This window comes from Condylura cristata, unplaced genomic scaffold (assembly GCF_000260355.1).
Source record: "Condylura cristata isolate star-nosed mole 26May11 unplaced genomic scaffold, ConCri1.0 scaffold00023, whole genome shotgun sequence".
NCBI lineage: Eukaryota > Metazoa > Chordata > Mammalia > Eulipotyphla > Talpidae > Condylura > Condylura cristata.
Genome location: NW_004567124.1, coordinates 2,309,778 through 2,331,087, shown reverse-complemented (window position 1 = coordinate 2,331,087; position 21,310 = coordinate 2,309,778). Strand labels below are relative to the sequence as shown.

The following is a 21,310-nucleotide window of genomic DNA, read 5'->3' as shown; positions in this document are numbered from 1 at the left end:
TTATTGCCTTCCAATCTCAACCATGCATCCTATGCTTTCATTATATTATTGTTCACTCACTGTACAAATTTTATTAGTTGTCAGCTGCAGTGAGTGCAAGAGGGTCTTTATTTATTAATTGACACTTTAATTGGCAAAACTATTTCTGTTAATTGAATAGACTATTAATATGACTTTCCAGACACTTAGAACTTTTTAATCAGCTTATGTCCAAAAATTCTGTAATCCTCAAAAATAAACACTGTAATGTCTTCACTTTTACTGTCTCAACTGCAGTCAATTCCTAGAAAAAGAAGTATCTGTTCATGAAAATTATTTGTGTGTATAATTACTGCCAAGAGTTTGAGAATTTTTATTAGAAGCTCTGGAAGTCAGAGACTTTTGAGGCAAGGAGCACATAGACATTTTGAGAGAAATGGAAAAAGTGATGTTTGGGTTCACTGGAGATGTAGAGATGAATCATTTGGAAAAGGATTTATAATTTCTGGCAAAAGATTTATTTTCAGTGAGTTCTAAGTGAACTGGCAAAGTGAACTGACTTACATGAACAGTTACTTCGTGTAACAAAGACACATTACATTATCTTGGTTTGAACATTTGTAATGACCTAAAACTATTAAATAAAATGGCCAAAGGTGATATTTATATATGAAGTCAAAAAACAAAACTTAATAGACAATGAATTATTGGTGGGGACTATAGTGCTGAGTCAGTTACTTATCATTTCTAGTATTTATAGATCATTTTTTCTGTTTAGCTTGTGGCTATCTGATTCCTATAAAAATCTTACATTAAAAGGTAGAAATAATTTTAAGAAACTTTAGATAATAAAAGACGTTATTATATCTTGTATGTGTCTGAACTAGGGATGTTTAATCCAAACATCCTTTTTGAACTTTAAGTCCTTGTTTTACTTTAACTCTCTATGCATTTAACATGGGTGGCACTTCTTTATTAAAAATTATATGCAGTGACACATTCACCTGATTTTCCCTTTGCTTGTGTAGCTACTCTTGTTTCTGATAAAAGTATATGCTGTTGACTTTTTTTTTTGAAATTGCAATACAAACCCACATTAAGAAACCAAACACACACACACACACACACAAACAATTAAATAAACAACTTAATATTACATCTAAAGCAACTTGGAAAATAGTAACAAATAAGGTCCAAAGCAAGTAAAAGGTAGGTAAGAATAAAAAAAGTAAGAGTGGAAATAAAATACACAGAAAAAAGGCTACATAACAAGACTGTCAGTAAAACAGAGAAACTGAGAGTTGGCTCTTCAAGAACATAAATCAGTAAACCTCTAGTTAGAGTATCAAAGAACAGAGAGAAAACAATAAACAAATCAAAATGCAGGAGGAGCCATAGATGGCATATAAACATCATAAGAGACTATCACCCAATTTCTGGAACAATATAGTTTATGTAAAGTAAACCAGGGAAAAACAGTTGTTGAATAAACTGATCACAAGTATTTAAATTGGGATAGTAATCAAAACTCACCCTAAGTACAGAAGCCCATGGCCAGATGGCTTTACAAGGAATTCTATCAAAAGTTTAAAGAACTAATGTCCATCGTGCTCAAATTATTTTTCAACATCCAAGAAAAGAGAGTACTCCCTAAGAACATTTAATCAGCCAACATCACTCTAAAACAAAACCCCAGATAAAGATAAAGACAGCACAATAAAACTATAGACCAATATTACTGATGAATATTGATACAAAAATCTTCAAAACATACTAGAAAATCAACCATAGATGACAAGGACTACACATCATAATCAAGTGAGCTTTATCCCATGAATGGAGGGATGTTTTAAAATACATAAATTGAAACAGGTATTACATATGTCAATAAAATAAAAGGTAAAAAAGGTAAAAACCATGATATTCTTAGTAGAGGAAAGAGGCATTTTACAAGATTCAGTACCTATTTGTTATAAAACTTCTAAAAAGAAAGAAATAGAAGATACCTTCCACCATATTTTAAAGTCACTATATCTTAATCCAATAAAACTCTTTAATGATGAAACATTGAAAGCTTCCCTTTAAGGGAAAAAAACAAGAATACCCACTGCAACCACAACTTTTGAATTTAGTATAAGAACTTTTAACTAGAGCGATCAGACATTAACAGGAAATAAAAGGAATACAGATTCTTAAAAAAAACTGACGCCATCTTTATTTGCAGGTACTATACAAAGAAAACCCTACAGATGCCACCAAAGAGCTATTAAAAATAATAAATAGATACAGCAAAGTGGCAGGTTACAAAATCAACATAAAAATCTTTTTTTTTAGGTATATGAGAAGAAAAATTTTACAAATAATTTCATTTATGATCACATCAAAACAAATCAAATTCCTTGGCATTCATCTAACAAACAGGTGAAGGATTCACATAATCAAAACACAAGATGTTTTTAAAGGACATAGATTGTGATATAAAGAGATGACTTTAAATACCTGAAGTTGATTTTTTTAAGTTTAGGGTTGAGGTCTGGCCTGTTTGTTTTCCCCCTATAAATAATTATGAAACAGTGCCCTAGGGCTATTTGTTGAGTTTTCTTTCCTTTTCTCACTAATCTGTAATGGCACTCTGCCTATTTGGTGACAAGGTGGAAATAGATGGTAGAGTCCTTTTACAGATCTTCAATTAATTCCCCTTTATTTAGTATCAGTTCTCAATCTTCCATCATATTTGTTCTTTTTTCAAAATTCCAATAGGCAAGTTGGTTGCCACCTTCATTACTCTTTCTTGTGCATGTTAAAACGGTGGCATCTTTTCTCCTCCATCATCTGTACAGTTCACTCTTACCTTCCAGACTCCACCCCCCTCCCTTGTCATTATTATTGTGGGCTTATGACATTTCAGTTACTTTAATGCAATCTTAGAAGAATAACTTTCAAATGCTCAATCTGTCTGGTATTTTACCTGAAAGTATAAAGTGAGGCATTTTAAATATTAGAAGTTATTATAGTCTCTGTAAGTTTTCAAAAGTTAAGAGTATTTATCTTTCTGGAATTATATAAACCTGGCACTTTCTTAATGTCGAAAGTTAATAAGAGGGTTACAACTCTTCCTGAGATTTCTGATTTGTCTTTTTGTACTACATAAGTTTTTCCATTTTTAACAATCCATTTATATAGCCTTTAGTATTTTGCAATGCCAAGAAGTGGTTAATTCTTATGTTACAAAGCCTGTGACCTTGGGCTTACATATGTAACTAAATGTATATAACTAAGTGCCTGGGAAAAAAGTGTCCATGAAAAAATTATAGGCACATAAAGAAAAAGGTTCTGTAGAACTTTGGTATATCCCATTAATGATTTCACTATTCACTGTACTTGGGATAGTTCTATCGTAAAATGACATATTGCAGGTTTATTTTCCCTGCCAGAAATGGGTAAGTGCTTGGTGTAATATTTTCTTTGCTTACTTTGGATGCATGTAGTATAGCTGGTTTATTTTTGGTCATTTCCTGTCTATGAACACTATGGTATTTTAGCCAATGATACTATAATAAAATATAATGAATAAAATGAATTTCCACACCTACCAGTGTTGTAATAGAAATTCATAAAATATGGTATTATAGGCATCAGCACCACTTATTCTTTGGGAAAAGAATCTTCCGAAATATTTTAAGTGTCTAAACTTAAAAAAAATAATCCTGAAAAATACCCCTAACCCTCTGAAGTATTATTTTTTTACACATAAACATTAGAGTATATTCTTCATTCACCCTAATGTTCAAAGTTTCATTTTAGTTATGACATTAAGTTAATCATTGTGCTTTTTTAGTGTCTTCTACTAATCAAGAAGACATCAAATATTTTTCTCATTCACTCTTAAGTAAAGTTCAATGAGTGAACATCTGGATTTGGAATTAACCATAATCATCTTAAAGAGAATTCCTATTTGATGGCATACTGCCTACTGTGATATAATTAATATTTGAGTTAGGTAGTATATTGAACTTCATTGACTGGGAAAGAAATTTTAAAATGTGGATCCTCTCTAAAAGAATAGCACATTTCTTAGAGTGTAAATTCATACTAGGTACAGGTAGAAAAATCAGAAAGATGACACAGGAAGCAAGTCTCAAAGTTGGAGACATTAATAACAAATCCTTCTTCAGTCATCAAAGTTATCTATCACTATAGCCTACTTTTATTTTCTCTTAAATATCTGATGTATCTATGTTCTCTTACATTATCTATAGAATATTACTTCTGTCTCCATAGCAACTTTGAAAAAATATGTATGATCACCATTGCACATACAGGGAAACTGAAACTATAGCTGTTAAATAACTTGCCTCCCAATTTGTTTATTAGTGACAGCTTTGTAATTTGAACTAAGACCTGTCTGATTTTCTTACATTTTGACTACGCCATGGCCTTTTTCGATTATGTCTTTTCATGGTCTAGTTGACACTATAGTGCTGGTCTGCCTTCCAACTCCCAGCCAACTAGCCTTTCTCTGCTACATTTCCAAAAAGTTGGCCAACTTAGCTGTCTGAATCAGGTCCTTGATGACAGGGAGCATGTTTTATTCATCTTTGTATTCCCAGCACCACCACCTAGCTCCATTCAGGGCACATTGGAGATGTTTTAAAACTTGAACTGAATATAGTTCTATTTATTTAAAAATCTTTTCTGTTCCTCAGCCTGTAAGATAAAATTTCACTTTTCAGCTTCATTTTCAGCAATTAAGACTCCCAAATGTTTGTTTCACTCCTCATGAAAATAGTACTATCATTTAAAAGTATATGCAAACAGAGCTAAACAGTGCTGGGGGACAGTGACCAAACAATTCTAGACAGGGTCAAAACTGTCAAACAACAGGGCCCAAGGTGGGGAACAGGTCACTGTCCATGAGTTCTCACCGTGGGTTCTCTACAATTGCATGACCACTCAAGTTCAGGATCCAGCAACAGGGTTTACTTAACAAACAGAAGGTTGGGGAAAAGGAAAGTCTTTAAGGCCACAAGTGACTGTCTCACCACAGATAGAGTCTGCAGTGTCCACGAGTACCAAACCATGGCCGCTGGTAGCAGATGAAGTGACACTGCAGTAGCCCACAGCAGCGGTCTGGAGTCTGGGGCCCGATGCTGGACTAGACAGCGGCAGATGTTACACCACCAGCTGGTGCCCGGGAATCAGGCTTTTGTCAGCATTTTGAGACTGTGGGCTGAGCCCAGTGGTGCTCCTTGCAGGCAACTTCAGAAGTAGGGCCAGAGGCAGGTACAGCCACTGAGTCTCTGTGAGGGTCTGTGGAGGTCCGTTGAAACCCATGAAGGTGCTGGATGCTTCTCTTCCAGCAGAGGGCATCTGTCAAGTCCTCCTTCAAACATGGTCCAGTGAATGCTTCCTCTGAAGGCTGGCAGCAGAGGGACTTCTTCTTCAAAGGTGGTCCTCAAATCCTTCTCTCTTTGGAAGCCCAGAGCAGAATTCTTCTTTGAAGGTGGTCTGACGAATCCAAAGGTCAGGAGTAGAACGAATCTCTTCTTTCTTCTGAGGCTGGCAGTTAACTGACTTTTTTTCCTTCAGAAGCCAGGAAGGAGCAGAATGCCTCTTTGAAGATTGAGAGCAGAATGAATCAAGCTGCCCCACCCTACAAGTCCACCACTAACTGGACTGTTTTCAATCTTAAAGCATTTATTGGGGCCATTTAGCATAAATCAGCTCATTTTCCTTTTTTTAATCTGAGTAATTAATGGAGTGAATTTGAACCTGATTGGTCCATTTAGCTCACATTTAGAATCCTAGAGCTGGATATAAAAGTGGGAAAAAGTCCACCCCATCAAGTCAGGGCAGGCTCTTGCACCTCTTGGTTCCAGGGAGTCACGGTTGGAGCCAGCCTTGTCGGCACTGGGAGAGGGGCACTGTCCACAGGCAGTGGGCTGAGGCCAGGGTTCCTCAAGCCCAACAAAGCTACCTTGGCCTGTGGCCTCTGGGGCTGTGGGGATCTAGTTTACACTGTTATTCAGTATTCCAGCCATAATGAAATTGATGTTACCTCGACAGATTAGGTTTCTGTGCCTTTCTTCACTAAAATTTTAATATTCATCTTTCAAAGCCAGGTCAAATACTACCTCCTTTGAAATCTGTTTTCTCTCCCCTAGGCTAGTCATTCTTTCTCTGTATTCTTACAACATATCATTTACATATTCATTATATGACATGAAGAACATTATATTAGAGTTGGTGTATGTATTTGTCTTGCTTTTCACCATCTACACAGATTAGGAATTCTTAAAGGCAAAGGGCAAATAAACCCTTTTTTTGCTGCAAATTTTATTAATTTGCCATTTATGTAACTATGTTATTTTAGGAGTACAACCTCACACCTTCATATGTGTCCTTGCTTTATTCACCCTCTATTAAAATTCCTGTGCAAATGCCTTATCATTGTTCCTATTCTACACCTCCCTCCCCTTCCCATCTCTGGTAATTAGTATGTTTTCAGAGTCTAAGAATCACTTTTGTTTGTGATATACCTGTTTATTTTCTTTGGTTATTTATAGTCCATCTATGAGTGAAACCATTCAGTAACTGCCTCTCACTTCCTGACTTATTTCATCTATTTTGTCCCAAAAGTCACTATTTAATTTTTTTAATGGCTAAGTAGTACTCCACATACAATTTCTTTAAGTTGGTGGCATTTAGATAGGTTCCATGACTTGGCTATTTTGAATTAGAGTTTTGCTGTTCTTTCAGATACCTAGCAGTGGTACTGCTGGATCATATGGTGTTTCCATTTTTATTTTTCTGAGAAGTTGCCACACATTTTCCATAGAGGCCACACCAAATTACATTCCTACCAACAGTGAATGAGTGTGCCTTTTTTGCTTTTTTAAGTTTTTGTTGGCCTTCTCTATTCTTTTTAATACACACTCAAGTGAAATGTCTCCTTTTGATTACATCTGACTGGGAGTTTGATGTTTCTCCCCCATATTCAATTTGGGGTAGAAGGGAAAGGTTGGTCCGGTGCATTTGGGTGGGGAGAGACAAGGTGCCCCCATTTATTTGGTTTCATTGTGTGGCACTTCCCAAATGTTAGTAAGCATTTTCATATTATATTGTCTTACTATAAAAATTCTGTTTTGTAAAATTAATTATTTTCACTCAAAAAGTGAATACTTTCATTTTGGCATGAAAAGATAGCTAGGATACATTAACTGGATTGTTTTAAAGCTAAACACAGTATGTATTATCTTTACTTGATAATTTGAGTTTAAAGGTAGTATTTTATTTCACATACGCCTTTTAATGACTAAAAGAATGTGAAACTTCCAGATGTTCTATAAAACATAGTCTTTGATACTCTGGGTTTACTGGAATGAATAAAAGCTGAATATAAAATTTCAGCTGCCTTTTCTAACAAACTTTATATTCTGTTATGTACTTTGCCTACTACTTTTACTTAGAAAGTACGTTGGGTTTTCCAGGTCTCTGGACCCAGGACTCAGCAATGCTTTCCAAGGTTTAACTGTCACAGACACACACCTTGTTGAAGTGGAGGGGGACACACTTTCTCTATATGGCTCAGGAGCTCTGGAGTCACTGGATCGGAATTGGAGTGTTCAAACAGCAGGAATGGTGACAACGGTCTCCTTTATTTTTATAGAGTTTGATGAAATCGTCCAAGTGCTTCCCAAATTGAAGATTAAGTTTCCTAATTCTCTGGTAAACATTTCCTTCTAGTAGTATATTTGAATTATTCTCAGTCATGACTCCTGTGTTCAAGCCAAAAACCTGTTTTAAGTTTTATTTATGCACTTTCTATCTGGCAGAAGACTGAATTTTTGTGTTAATTTTCTGGATCTGGGATTTAAATTAGCATTCATAATGGCCTTGAAGTTTTCTGTTTATATTGGAAATTATCTCTGTACAAAATAATTCTTTATGATGTGTAAAAGGAGTAATATAATTTTACTCAATTTATAGATTTCTACTTTATAAAGCATTCAACAGGACCTCACATGAGCCTGTATTATATATTTACTTATTGTAATACTTTTAATGGGGCGTATACATTTATATATACTTTTTACTGTAGTCCTTTAACAACATTTTAAATAATTTCATTAGTTCATTGAAATTACTTTGAGAATTAGTATTTCTACTTGTGGTGTTATTTATTAGTAGGTATTTATAGAAACTATGATTTCCCTGTGCTCAGCAATGAGTTTTTATTATTATTGTTATTCTGTTAGAAAGGTGACTTCCTTTACTTGCTCTTTTATAGTTTTTTTCTTTTGCCACACCATCCTCCCTCAGGAAAATAGCCATGTGAGACCATATGTTTAGAGAGAGCACTTCCATCAGCTTTTCAATTTTAGTGATTTAATTTTTCTTAAGTCATTTTAATCAACCTACACAGTAATTGTGAAAATAGAGATGATGATAGCTAACTAGTTGTTTTCAGAAGCATTTTTGCCCTGTATTTTTGAAGTTCTGAATTTTTCATTTCTCATCTTTCCTTTATAGATTTAATTTCACTGTAAAACATATAAAAGTCTGAATTATATACATACTTTTAAAATAGTTGTTTAATGATGTGCTTTGCAGAAGGGAAATCACTTTGGATTCATTAGTGAGTAGATTAAGGATTGTATCAGTGATGTATTAGATGGCTTAAAATTATGCAAGTTGATTTAGTATATTCAGTTGAAAAACATACTAAAGCTGAAGTTCACAGATTTGCTTACCGAATGATTAGTGAAGCTTCAATGTTAAATATTTTAATTGATTAAGTTCAATGTTCAGCTCTTGTTTTTGTCCTTTATTACTTCAGCACCTCAAATTCAAAGAAACAAATCTTATAATGCTGCAGCAGTTTAATGCACTGGCACAACTCCGTCGCATTGACCAGTTAACAATTGACCCTCAAGGAAATCCAGTTGTCAATTTTACACTCTGGAAATATTATGTTCTGTTTAGGCTGAGCCATTTTAGTATGCAGAAAATAAATGGAACAGAGGTAAGCTAAAAACTAAGTCAACTATAAAATGAAAATGACCCTGTTAAGGGTAAATAGTTATTAAAAATGGTCAGGAATTGAAGTAACCATGTTAGAGTTTTAAAGAAATGTTGCTTTTTAAAATAATATTGTCATTTACAATGTCAAAAGGCTAAAAATCTATCAAAAATTTAAAGCACTAAAAAGTTTTGAAAATAAAATACTAACAAAGTCATGGTGAACTGTAATTATATTTTTCTCTTATTTTTACACACTCAGGAAAGTTAAAACATTGGCAGGATGACAATTTCAAAAAGAAAGAACATTTCTGAAGATAGTATGATCTTTGTATTTTTCAAATTGCTTTACAGACTGCCTGACATGTAAGAAGGGGTGGGGAAGTGAGCTCTAAATATCAACTAATAAGGGTCATGGTAGAGGAAGAGAAGAAAAAAAAGGGAGGGGGGAGGAGAATGTATGCAGAGGAGAGTGATCTGCATAAAAGGAGATAAGAAAAAGAAAGTGGGGAAGAGAAGATAAAAAATGTGAGAAAAAAGGAAATAAAACAAGTAAAAGTCAATGATTGCTTTATTAATAATTGGCATGTGTGTATTGTATAACTCAGGAACCTGAATAACTGGAAAGTTATCGTGAAAAGTTGTTTTCCAGGTTGCCAGAAGGCAGTCTTTCTGCCACCTAAAGAACACGTCCTTTCTAGATATTATTTTGCCAGCAAAGAGTCATTCTGTGTTCCACCTCTGCTGAGGCAATTCCTGAACTGAATTTATATAGTCCTCCAAAAGAGGTCAGGGGAGAACAACCCTATATATGTTGTCAGTATTATTGTGATTATCTGTTAAATTTGAGAGTATTCCTTGATTATAAGATAAACTGTAATCAACTTTACCAGCACGAAATAGTAACTGCATTTGCCTGCAGCAAATATGCTATATAGCTTAGCCTATAAGTCCAAAAATTCAGCTACTGTTAGGAGACTGGAGCTTTCTTGATCGGTGTACAAGAGCCTTATCAAGTAGGCAGAAACCCTGGTAGACCATGACTATAAGTATCAGTCATCTGCTAAAGAGGTAAAGCAAAGTTGGACTTCAGATGACTATCAATTTGTCCAACTAATTATCAAGAGATTTGGCTCAATTTTGTGTATTCATATACTCTCTTAGAACTTCCTCAGACAGGTTGAGAGACACTAGTCAGACTTAATAATTTATTCCAAAGGTTTCCAAGGCTAGCCTGGATCTAAAGTGAAATAATTATATTGCTCATACATGATTCTCCTTCAATAATAGCCAAACTATTATCCTGGTTAACCCTAAATAGTGTATATACCCAAATATAGATTACAAATTATTGTTAACTTTGAAATAGAAAGGAACAATATAGCTACAAAAAGTGGAGAAAAATCATAGAGAATCGATATAACTTATTCTGATTTCAATTCCAAAAATGAATTAAGTTCCAAAAGGGAATTTTGGGGATATATGACATATCATCAAAAGACCTAAAATAAAGGTGCTCATCGCATCTTTGACAATATGTAATAATGTTATTTTTCTCTTTCTCATTTGTATAAGAAAATATTACTTTGGTAAACAAATTGAATTATGTGTATCACAAAGAAAAGTTGGCGTAGTGGCCTGTGCCGACCACTAGGTGACTATAGTAGACCAAACATCTTAGTTGTCAGCTAAAGGCAGGACTTGAGGGAACAGCAGCTTCATTAACTTTGCAGACCTAAGGAAAGGCAGGGCAGGGAAGAGTCATTCTCCACTGATTGATGTATATGAGTACCTGTGGATTGTGGACTTTATTTTTCAGAAAATGCACATTAAGTGTGTTACATATAGTGCGAAGAATGAATTTTTAAAAGAACCCAACTTTAACTATATCAGAGTTTCTCAACCTTAGCTCTGTTTGGCATTTCGGGCTAGACAGTTCTTTGCAAGTTGTCCTATGCAATGGAACATGGTCAGCAGCATCTTGGTCTCTGCCCACTAGATGCCAGTAGTGCCCCTTCACCAGCTGAAACATAAATATCTCCAAACATTGCCAGATGTTTCCAAGGGATCCCTGGTTGGGAACCACAGAAATGAATAGAATAGCTCATAGTATCTAAAATGCAAAACCCTTATTTTATATTAAAGAAAATATGCTCAGGTATTAATCCAAATCCTGCTTTTACCTTATAGTGCTTTTTTGGTTGACATAGGAATGAATATTCACAAGGAATATCTGTATACAAGTTGTTCCCTGAAAGGAGAAAGGCAGACATAATTTCAGAATGAGCCAGGTTATCCTTGTTAATTCAATGACAATTCCATCTTTGAGGAAGAACCAAATTATCCTTGTAGGTGCAAGATGTGAACAGCACTTTGATTTACCTGTGATAAATTATTAAAATCAATTCCATTGGCATGTAAGAATTTCTCCTAAATCATTCTGCTATGAGCACCTATAGAATTTCAGAAAAATTTATGAAGAATTTAAGTTACTTCAAGTAACTTAGAAAATTTTAAGTCGAGCTAACTCTTCATCTCCTGCTTACACTGCACTACCATGAGTCATATTTGTACCTCTTCATTCCTAATAACCTCAGGGGAAAACAGGGAATATCAGTGACCACTGTCTTCTTATAGGTCAGACAATGCACTTTCCTGGACTAAAACAAAATATTTAACTTGGGCATATTTTTGGAATCACGTTAATTGTATCAAGCTCAGAGGCAGCATTATTTTTGACCCCTGTTGATTGTGTCTCTTCAGGTGACACAGAATGATATGATCATGGCTGAGAGGCTCTTTGGAATCCTAGCTCATGTGGCATCTTCTGAATTACCCCAGTACCGTCTGATTTCAATTCTGGGTGATGCCAGGTAACTTTTCATTTCAGTAGTTTTTATAAATGTTGCACTCAGAAAAGGGAAAAATGCCACACAATTCTTATCTTACCAATTATGCATCCAATAAACATTTACTTTAAATTTATTTTGTTCCTGACCCTATTTAAAGTGTTGGGAATATAAAGTTGAATTAACACTGATCTCACGTGATCTATAATCTAATAAGTGAAAGATGTGTGTAATGTTTCAGAGCCTATGAGAGAGAGCTATAGAACATAAGAGAAATTACTTTGGAATAATACCAGGGAAGGCTACTCAAGGGAGGTAAAAATATGTATTGTTCTTCAGGAATAAATAGGAATTTTTCAGGTTGAGGATATGGAGGAAAGAGACCTATAGAGACACAAGGAGTTATAAATAAGTCAATGTGATTGGAGCATGGGTTAATTATGAATAATGATAAGAAACAGCTAGGGAGATTATGGACTGATTTTGAAAATCCTTGCAATCTGTGTAAAACAAAAATGAAGATGTATGGTTTGTAATTAAACATAATAATAATGTGATTAAATATTGATATGTTCTAGAAAGACTTCTAGATCTACCCAGGGCTAGTCTACTGATTATGAGGATAGATTATGAGGGCCTGAACTAAAAGAATGAAAACAGATGGAGGATAATTTGAAAAATACTTAGAAAAGCTGACCAATAGGATGTGGCATGGATGGAGGGAGAAAAGTCATGGATGGTTGTCAGTCTTGGTTCACTTACAGATGCAATTCACTTTGGCTAGAGTAAGCAGAGCACACATGATATAGAAGGTGTTAGTTGTCTTACAGAATCATTGTAAGGAGTGGGGAAGCAATGCCTAGACGAGGCCTCCAGGGATGACTCCCAGAGTGATAGCACCAAGGAAACTGCTGCCTTTGCTACAGTCAAGAGCCACATGTTATCTACCAACTGCAAGACCCAGGATCATATAATTTTTACCGCTTTAGGCACCACCCTCCCCAGAGCATGGGTCCAGAGCCATGTTGCACAGCTGTAATTATACCAACACATTGGGTATCTGATATGATACTCTTTATTTCCCACTTAGTTCAGTTCAGATTACAGATCTTACCCAAGAGTAACTGATTGGTAGACTATAAATCTCATTTTAAAAAAAACCAGAATGACGGAAAAACAAAACAACAAAAACTTAGGGAAGTAGTACTACAAAACTGTAAATACAAGAAATAGGAAGCACTGTATTTAGGAAATGGTGTGAAATTAGTCAAAATCCTTGTTGCCTCAAAAAAGACTAGTTATAATGTAATAAACAATAACTTGAAAATAAAAATCCCAGAAAGTCATAAGAGAGTGAGTTTTTTTAGTTTCTTTTCTTGTTTGGGAGAGATAATAGATACTATATAACACCAGAAATACATATTTAATATCCATATTAAATTTTAACACCTACTATTAGGAAAAGATTAGATGTATACTTTCTAAACTACTAAAAGGGAAAAATACTATTGAAACTACTTTAACAATACTGAAAACTACTAAAAGGAAAAAATCAACAAAGGCTAAGATGAAATATAAACATGTTAGTTATCACTGTAAATATTTACTTATTTATTTATTTATTTATTTTAATGATTTATTTATTTATTCATACGGAACTGGGGTACAGGCCAGAGATACAGAAGGTGAGAGAATTCACCAGGGACAGAGTGGGGAGCAGAACAGGCAGATCGATGAAGTACACTGCTGAGGGGAGCAGCGGGCGGGTCAGGAGAGGTCTGCTGCACCACTGTGGTCACCTCCAGGGCAGGCGGGGATCGAACTCATGTGGAAGTGGCTTAAGCTTCTTAGTGCAGTGCTTTAACCTGCTGCGCCACCAGGGAGGGCCTATCACTGTAAATATTAACAAAAATATAATAGTAGCTCTGAGATTGGATGATTTTTTTAAAGACTTACTTATGCATTCAGAACTGGGCCAGAGGTGCAGGGGCAGTGAGAGGCTTCACCAGAGACAGAATGGAGAGCAGAACAGGCTGACTGATGAAGTACACTGCTGAGGGAGCAGTGGGAGAGACAGGAGAGGTCTGCTGTGCCATGTGGATCACCTCCCGAGCAGGGATTGAACTCATGTTGAAGTGGCTTTAGCTTCTTATTGCTGTGCCACCAGGGAGGGCCAGATGAAAGTTTTTTGATAAAGAACCCTAAAGAATGTAATCTATAATCGTTGAAAACGAAGAAAAATATGTAACAAGAAAATACCAACAACAAACGAATATGGGAATATTAATATCTGTGGTAATAAAACTGATGATAACAAACACTGCAGTCAACCAAAGAAGATAATAATTATAAATTTAATGTAAGCAAAATTCACATCTTATAAATTTATCAGCAAGTACAGTACCTATTGGTCAATTTACTTTCATTGTGATAGATATTAGTCTATTTGGTTAGCAGATCAAATAAACCAAAATTTAACTTGGAAAAAGAGTAAACTGAAAATGTATCCAGTTATAATTGGAAAAATGGAAAAACTGGAGAAGCAATACAAAATAGATTAAAACAATGAGATGTTATTGCCACCAATAAGATTGACTTGAATCAATCTTACTTAAAATTTTAAAACCAATAATATCAAGATTCCTCTAATACTTAGGCAATAAATACTCTACACTGTTGATGAAAGTATATCTCGATACAGACTTTGGGGCAAAGATAAGTTGGCAATACTTGTCATATTTTTTGTCTGAAAATGCTGGTTAAAAAATAATTGGAGGCCCTCCCAGGTGGCGCAGCGGGTTAAAGCACTGCACTGAGAAACTAAAGCCACTTCCGCATGAGTTCGAACCCCGCCTGCCCTGGAGGTGATGACATAGCTAGGCAGACCTCTCCTGACCCGCCCGCTGCTCCCCTCAGCAGTGTACTTCGTCGGATCTGCCTGTTCTGCTTCCCCTCTGTCTCTGGTGAATCCTCTCACCCTCTGCATCTCTGGCCTGTACCCCAGTTCTGTACGAATAAATAAATAAATCTTTAAAAAAAAATATTTGGAACAACAACAACAAAATACTGGGAACATACCCAATACTCGGAAGATTTCTAAATTTGACATTGCTTGATTGTTTGTAGTAACCCAACTTTGGAGAGTAACTAACTGCCTAATAATAGCGAAAGCTAAATAAATCATGATACTTTTCAAATATGGATCTAGTATTTATCTGATACCATCAACATTACAGTAATTATAAAATTGTAAAAAAGAAAAATTTATTGTCAATGAGTTCCTATTCTGACATAAAATTATCCAGTGACAGATACTGAAATGAAGTAAGGCACAAAACAATATACTGTGACCCAATGTTATTATGAAAAATAAGTACCTATCTAAATATAGAGGCACTCAAATGGAGCTGAAAGAATGTACTCCCGGAAGGGTGTGGATGTTGGGAGTGCTGGGGGCTTAGTTGAAGTTTTATGCTGTGTGTAAACATTTACACAGTTTGAGGCATTTCACTGACTAATAGTGAACTTCTTTTTCTGAAAATGATGTTTTGACCCATCCCTTGCATCAAAAGCAACTAAAAAATACAGAATAAAATAAAAATTCCATAGAAATATTGTTGCATTGACAAAATCTAGTTATTAGGCCAGGATCTATGGGAATGAGAACAATGTGAAGGTGAGCACACAGCCTGTGATTGCCCTTGAGGCAGTTCAGGGAAACTTAAGTTGTGGTTTTGCTAGCTTCAAAGAAGCTTAGGATGCTCTCTAAAATGGTGAATAGAAATCTTGAGATCTTTCCATATCTAGAACCCCAATGAGTATGTGTAGAGTTAGGGTGATCATATATAAATATATCCTTTCTCCCTACTCAAAATTTTCCAAGGAAGGTTGCCTTGATATGATCAAAGAAGAGGAGAAAGTTGTCTATAAAAAATTGTAATGAAAAACCAGTCCTCTCTATTTTGCAACCTGAAGTGGTAATACATGGGTGGTTTAAAATAAAACTGAAGCTTAAATATTACTGTGTCTAGTTAAATGGGACAAATAACTTGTACCCCCTCTGGAGTAAGTCACTTTCATCTTTTCTCAAAAATTCCCTTTGATAATGTTTACAGACAATGGCAAGCACACAAGAAGAAGGGGGGAAAAGTGTTGTTCTGTGTCTCTCTTAGTCAATTGACAGTAGTACTAATGTTAGACATGCCTGAGACATTTACCTGAGCCTAGAAAAACTTCCCATAGGCATTGTCCTTTTTTAAATAAGTATATCACAGCTGTGCCTGTCTTTAGGAGTATTATGGTTGCAAGATGTTTTTAGCAAGAACATCAGGAAGCTTAAAAATAAATAGAGAACATATAAAAAATATCTTCATCTTCTGCTCTCAAATTTCTGTTCACAGTAAATAAGTTCATTTAGAGACCCCTTTAGTGGTAGAAGCCAGAAGTGACTTGATGGGGTATGAGTTGTAGTCCTCTGGAATTCTAGGCTTCTTGGTCTTTAGGTGATATTAACTGTTGCTCTTCATAATCAGACGAGGCTTCCTGTTTCCTTATGTACTTCCTGCTAGGATTTTGCCCTGATATACTAAAAGTTCTAAGTTTGGGGTTTTTTTTGTTTTGTGTTTGCATAAACTTAAATCAGTATCCCATTCCATTTTCTAGCGATGAGTAATACTACTGAACTGCATAATGGAATTATGAACTATTTGATTTATAAGAGGTAATTATTTTATAGAATATAAAGATTTTGAAATTTTGGTTTCTTCTACATCTTTAATTGGGTTGTTTTGTGCTCTGTAATTGTTTAATTTTTGTATTGATTTTAAAGGTAGAGTTTTTTTTTCACTTTAGAAATGCTTGAGTCATGTTTATGTTGATTAACAGCTATGAACCAAAAGAATTTGGGTTGAGTAGCTTACTTAGTTGAAAGATTGGGGTACCCAACTGGACTCAAATGAATAATAAATTTAGACTTATAGAACAGAAAGTCAAAAGAACATATGCTCCCTTCTCACATTGACAAAAACTACATATATTTTAATAAGTCTGATAAGTAACTCTGAATCTCTTCACTGTCTTTCTGTAGGAAGAAGCAGTTCCGGTATCTGCTTGAAACCAAAGGCAAAAAACCTGGCATTATCAATGAAGAAAATAATGATAGCAAAAGACTTATAGGAGAAAACACAAACCGTGCTACACTAAATTATACCACAAGAGACTTTTATAATGAAAAGCTAGAGGTAAAATTACCATTAACATTGGGAATCTAGTGCCTGGAAATATGCTTGGGAACTCTGCAGTTAGACAGTCCTTTCTTATTCAGTTAAGATAGCCTTTTTTTGTTTTAGAATGTTAGCAATCTTATATGTAAGTCTAAATAGTAGGTACCAAAGCATTAGGAAGTAGTAAACCTCAAAGTTCTAATAACCTTATTTTAGCAGAAAACAATATTCAAAGGAAGTTTGTGCCAAAAATCTAAACTGTTGTAGAGTTAGGGGGCAAGCATGTCCTGAATGAACTCTACAGATACAGGTTTTGTGGACTCCACCCCTACTCCAGACCCCAAAACTACAAATCCCAGCAACACCAAAGGGAGGACTACTAGGACCCGAGGGCAGAGTGAAGCAGCCATTTGGGGTTTTGGATATAAAACCAGATATGTTGAGCTGAGGCTCTCTCTCTCTCTCTTGGCCTTGTGACTAGCAGCTGGTCACTTGGCTCTTCATCAGCTTTCAGTGTGCTGTTCAGTGTGCTGTTCCAGTTCAGCTTTCAGCGGAACTGGAAGGGTGCATTGGATGACTTGTATCTCTCTCTCTCTCTCTTTCCCTGAATTATTCCTTTCCTTTTCCCTCTTGTAAATAAACCCCTTTTTACCTTTTTGTGTGTATCTGCGGTTGAGTCTTGAGCACATAGGTGAAGACCCACAAACAGGCAACCCAACAGATATAGATTTTGTTGACTCCAGTAGGACCAAGGATTCTGACCAATGTGGTCTTAAAAAAAGACTGTAGGCAGACTGTGACAGTGTGACTAGCCCACAATAGGCTGGCAGAGGGCTAGCAGAACATGCATTTCTACTCTCTTTGCTTGGCTCCTTGATATTTTAATTTAGTCCTTTCCTTCTCCACCATTAACTACTGTGTTCTTAATTGTATAATACAGTTTTACCTGTCTGTTCCTGCTATAGCCACTTAGTCACAAAAGCTTTATTCCTTTATGTGTTTGAAGGTTTATGGAGGAATACAATGTTAGGGTGTTGCAGGAAGTACAAGACAAGCATGCAGTCTCTGCCTTGATGGATGTCATAAGAAAGCTTAAGATGCTACTCACCTACATTACATAGAATGTTAAGATTCCATAGATTTTTGAGGGCACTAACGGGCAAAAGGACAAGGAAGAGCAGGTAGCATTGATTGAGCATTTCTGACTTATGTATGTGTAAGGAACTATGAGATATGTAACATACAAGTTTATAAGCGTGTGTGTGATAGAGAACGAGAAAGAGAGAAACAGCTAGCCAAGTATGTGGTTTTCGTACATTTTTTTTTAACTGATGAAGGACTCTGTAATCATACTTTCACCCATAGATCACGTACTGATTACCAATCATACATAACACTTGGGTGTCAAGAAGTCATTCTCCTGCTCCTCATGAGTCTCCTATTCTAAGGCAGTTGATAGGGATGATAATACATCATTGAACCGAGAGAGAGAGAGAAAGAGAAAGAAAGAGAGGAAGAGGAGGACTAACTTATCAATGCCAAAGGAGACTTTCTATATGAGTTTCCTGATAAGTCTTAAAGGACACAATGTAGCCATATGATAAAGAGAAAGGGGCATTCTGGCAAATAGTGTGGTATGAATAAAAGACTAGAAGTATTCCTAATAAGTTAATACCAGGAACTGTATATTTCATTGTTGAAAGACAGAAATTGAGGTAAATAGTTTTAAAAGATGAGACTCAAAAATAGTAAAAGGGGGTATGTGAAAGTCATTGGATTTAATCCTTTGACCAATATGGGATTCCTAATGTTTCCAAAAGAGTGGGGGACTGTTTATTTTCAATACCAAGTTCAGATTCTTAGACTTAGGTTTTTTCTTCCTCCTTGCACACCTTCCTCCATCCTTGTCCAAGTGTCTAGGCCACGTAAGTCAGTGTAATGTGCTAACTGTAGTTTCCTAAAATATGAGGTGAATTCAGGGTATGGGTGTTTAAGTATGGGCTGAATATTAATGGACCTCCTATCAATTAAGATCGTTGGTATGGGTACTCAAAAACATTTACCATTAGAAGCCGTGAATTTGTGCTTCAGAGACTTGTTTGAGCTAAATCACCTGAACTGAATGAAAACAGAGGAAGGGAAAAGGTGAGGCTATGATACAGTTACTCCAGTATGAGGCACAGGTGGGACATCTGGAGTGGACAGGGAAGTAGTGGGCATCTGCTGCTGTCCTTTCTCAAACAGAGCTCTCTGTTAACAGCATCTGGGAAAGTATTCCTGTTCTGAGGTATGGGAGTCAGAATAGATTTTTTCAAGTTTCTCAAATTCAGCTCATTTATTGTTACTTTGGCTTTGGATTAGTTCTGATTTAATGCAAGTTGTTTGTTTTTTTTTTTAAATAGGAAATAAAAGAAAAAAAGAAATTCTGCAAGATGTATATAGAGGACCTTGTGAAAGAAGCCACAGAAATCAACATGAAAAACGAGGCTCTGCAGAAGCTTTGGCCACAGATGTTCATTGAACTTGTGAGGGATGCGGTCATAGAAATACGCAATAAAAATTCCTATATGAAACTTTGCCTACAGCAGATAGCGGAACAAAAATAGAAATGTCTTTTAATTGCAGTTGATTTAAGAAGTTTTATTTTTGAAGGTTGAAAATAGGTAGAGGAAACATGTTAAAACAGCAGTAACACTGGGAAGACTGGCATCAAAGCAGTGCTGTTTATTGTTCATAGCTAACGGGTGGGAAGGAAAGGCAGAAAGTGAGGATGAAGAATTAATTTCCTATATATGACCAAGCAACCTTTGGATTCTAAGCAACTTTTAGAGCTAGCGTGGGCCTTGGAATGCTCTGCACTCTCAGTTCTTGCTTGGATCGGTGGCCCTGCTATCACCCAAAGCCGTGTTTGCTCATGGTTCAGCATGAGTTGCTTCTACCTACCTTCAGCTGATAACTTCCAGTTATTTGCCTTTTTATTTTATGTTATGATTTCAAAACCAAAAATAAGTTCTTTTTTATGAGTGAATTATAAACTTATTAATAAATTAGTTTAAAAAAAAGTGTGTTTGCTGCCTTCATCCTGTCTTATTTACTATACACTGTAATATAGCTGGGGAGGAGTCCTTCTCCTTGTATAGCAAGAGGTCATATGCTTCATCCTCAGGGTACCACAAAGGATCTTGGGGGTCACTGTGGGAAAATATACAAATGAGTCAAAACTTGGGCCTTGCTATTTTGTGACCCCACCCCTCTGAACCTCAGATTCTTTATAATAGAATCTGTCTACCTCATAAAATCACTGTCAAGATAAATGGAATACATTTAAAGCATTTATGGTAACACCTGGCACACAACCAACACCCAGCAAATACAGCTTTTCTTCCAGATATAGGTTGACCCCAGAACTTGTACCCCAGGACAGAGATTGCTGTTGGCATTTCTTGAGGATCTTTCCATTTCTCTGTATTGAAATATGGGCAATCTCTCATCTGAGTGGTAAGGGGTGATCTTCTCTGGGATTATATCATGTACCCTTGAGGGGAGAAAGAAGAGTATCTTGTTCTATGAGCTTCTAGTCAATGAGAAAGGCAATGACTTGTTGCCTTTCGGAAGTGGAGGGAACTGTTGTGCCGGTTAAACTTTGCAGGTGAATGGTCTGTCTGTTAGTAAGAAATCTGTCTAGCTTCCTGAATGTGTCCTCTCCTCCCCTGGCTCGCCCATCCTTTAGGAACTTCAGGCCCTAACTGTGCATGGCACATGCATTCTCAGCTCTCCTGAGTTGTTCTGAATTTAAGGAATAACTCAGTGCCTTGGCCTCAAGAGTGCCCAGGCACTGCTTGCTGTACTTGAGACAATTTGCCTCAGGATCTAGTGATTCTGTCTTATTTCCCTCAGCCTCTCATCCCCTTGTACCTCAATCCCCTCAATGCTGCCCCCCTCTGTACCGTACAGATTGATTTTACTTCTTGAGTAAAATCTTCTAGTACCTGAACTATTCCGTTTAGCTAGAATTCCTAGGTAAGGATTACCCCCAGATGAAAGGACAAGGACACCTGGGTCTACTGAGTCTGAAGTTAAGGATGAGTCCTGGCTTGGTGTGATGCTTCTGAAAAGTTGTCATCTTGGCCCTCCCTGGTGGCGCAGCGGGTTAAAGCACAGCACTGAGAATCTAAAGCTGCTTCCGCATGAGTTCGATTCCCGCCTGCCCTGGAGGTGACCACATGGTGTGGCAGACCT

General features: G+C 36.1%; 1 protein-coding gene across 4 annotated transcripts in view; it reads left to right on the top strand.

Moving 5' to 3' along the window:
* The window catches only part of LRRC49 (leucine rich repeat containing 49), a 95,354-nt gene extending 75,205 nt beyond the window's left edge, over positions 1-20,149 (top strand). For 3 of the 4 annotated variants that reach the window (XM_004687626.2, XM_012728758.1, XM_012728759.1), the window contains 5 exons: positions 7,470-7,707; positions 8,819-9,004; positions 11,764-11,873; positions 16,936-17,089; positions 19,474-20,127. In XM_004687626.2, coding sequence (XP_004687683.1) covers positions 7,470-7,707; positions 8,819-9,004; positions 11,764-11,873; positions 16,936-17,089; positions 19,474-19,677 — 892 coding nt within the window. In that variant the 3' untranslated portion in view covers positions 19,678-20,127. Of the gene's footprint in view, positions 1-7,469; positions 7,708-8,818; positions 9,005-11,763; positions 11,874-16,935; positions 17,090-19,473 lie in introns of all 4 variants that reach the window. The other variant, XM_004687628.2, reaches the window with a different exon arrangement.
* Positions 20,150-21,310: the final 1,161 nt, after the last annotated feature.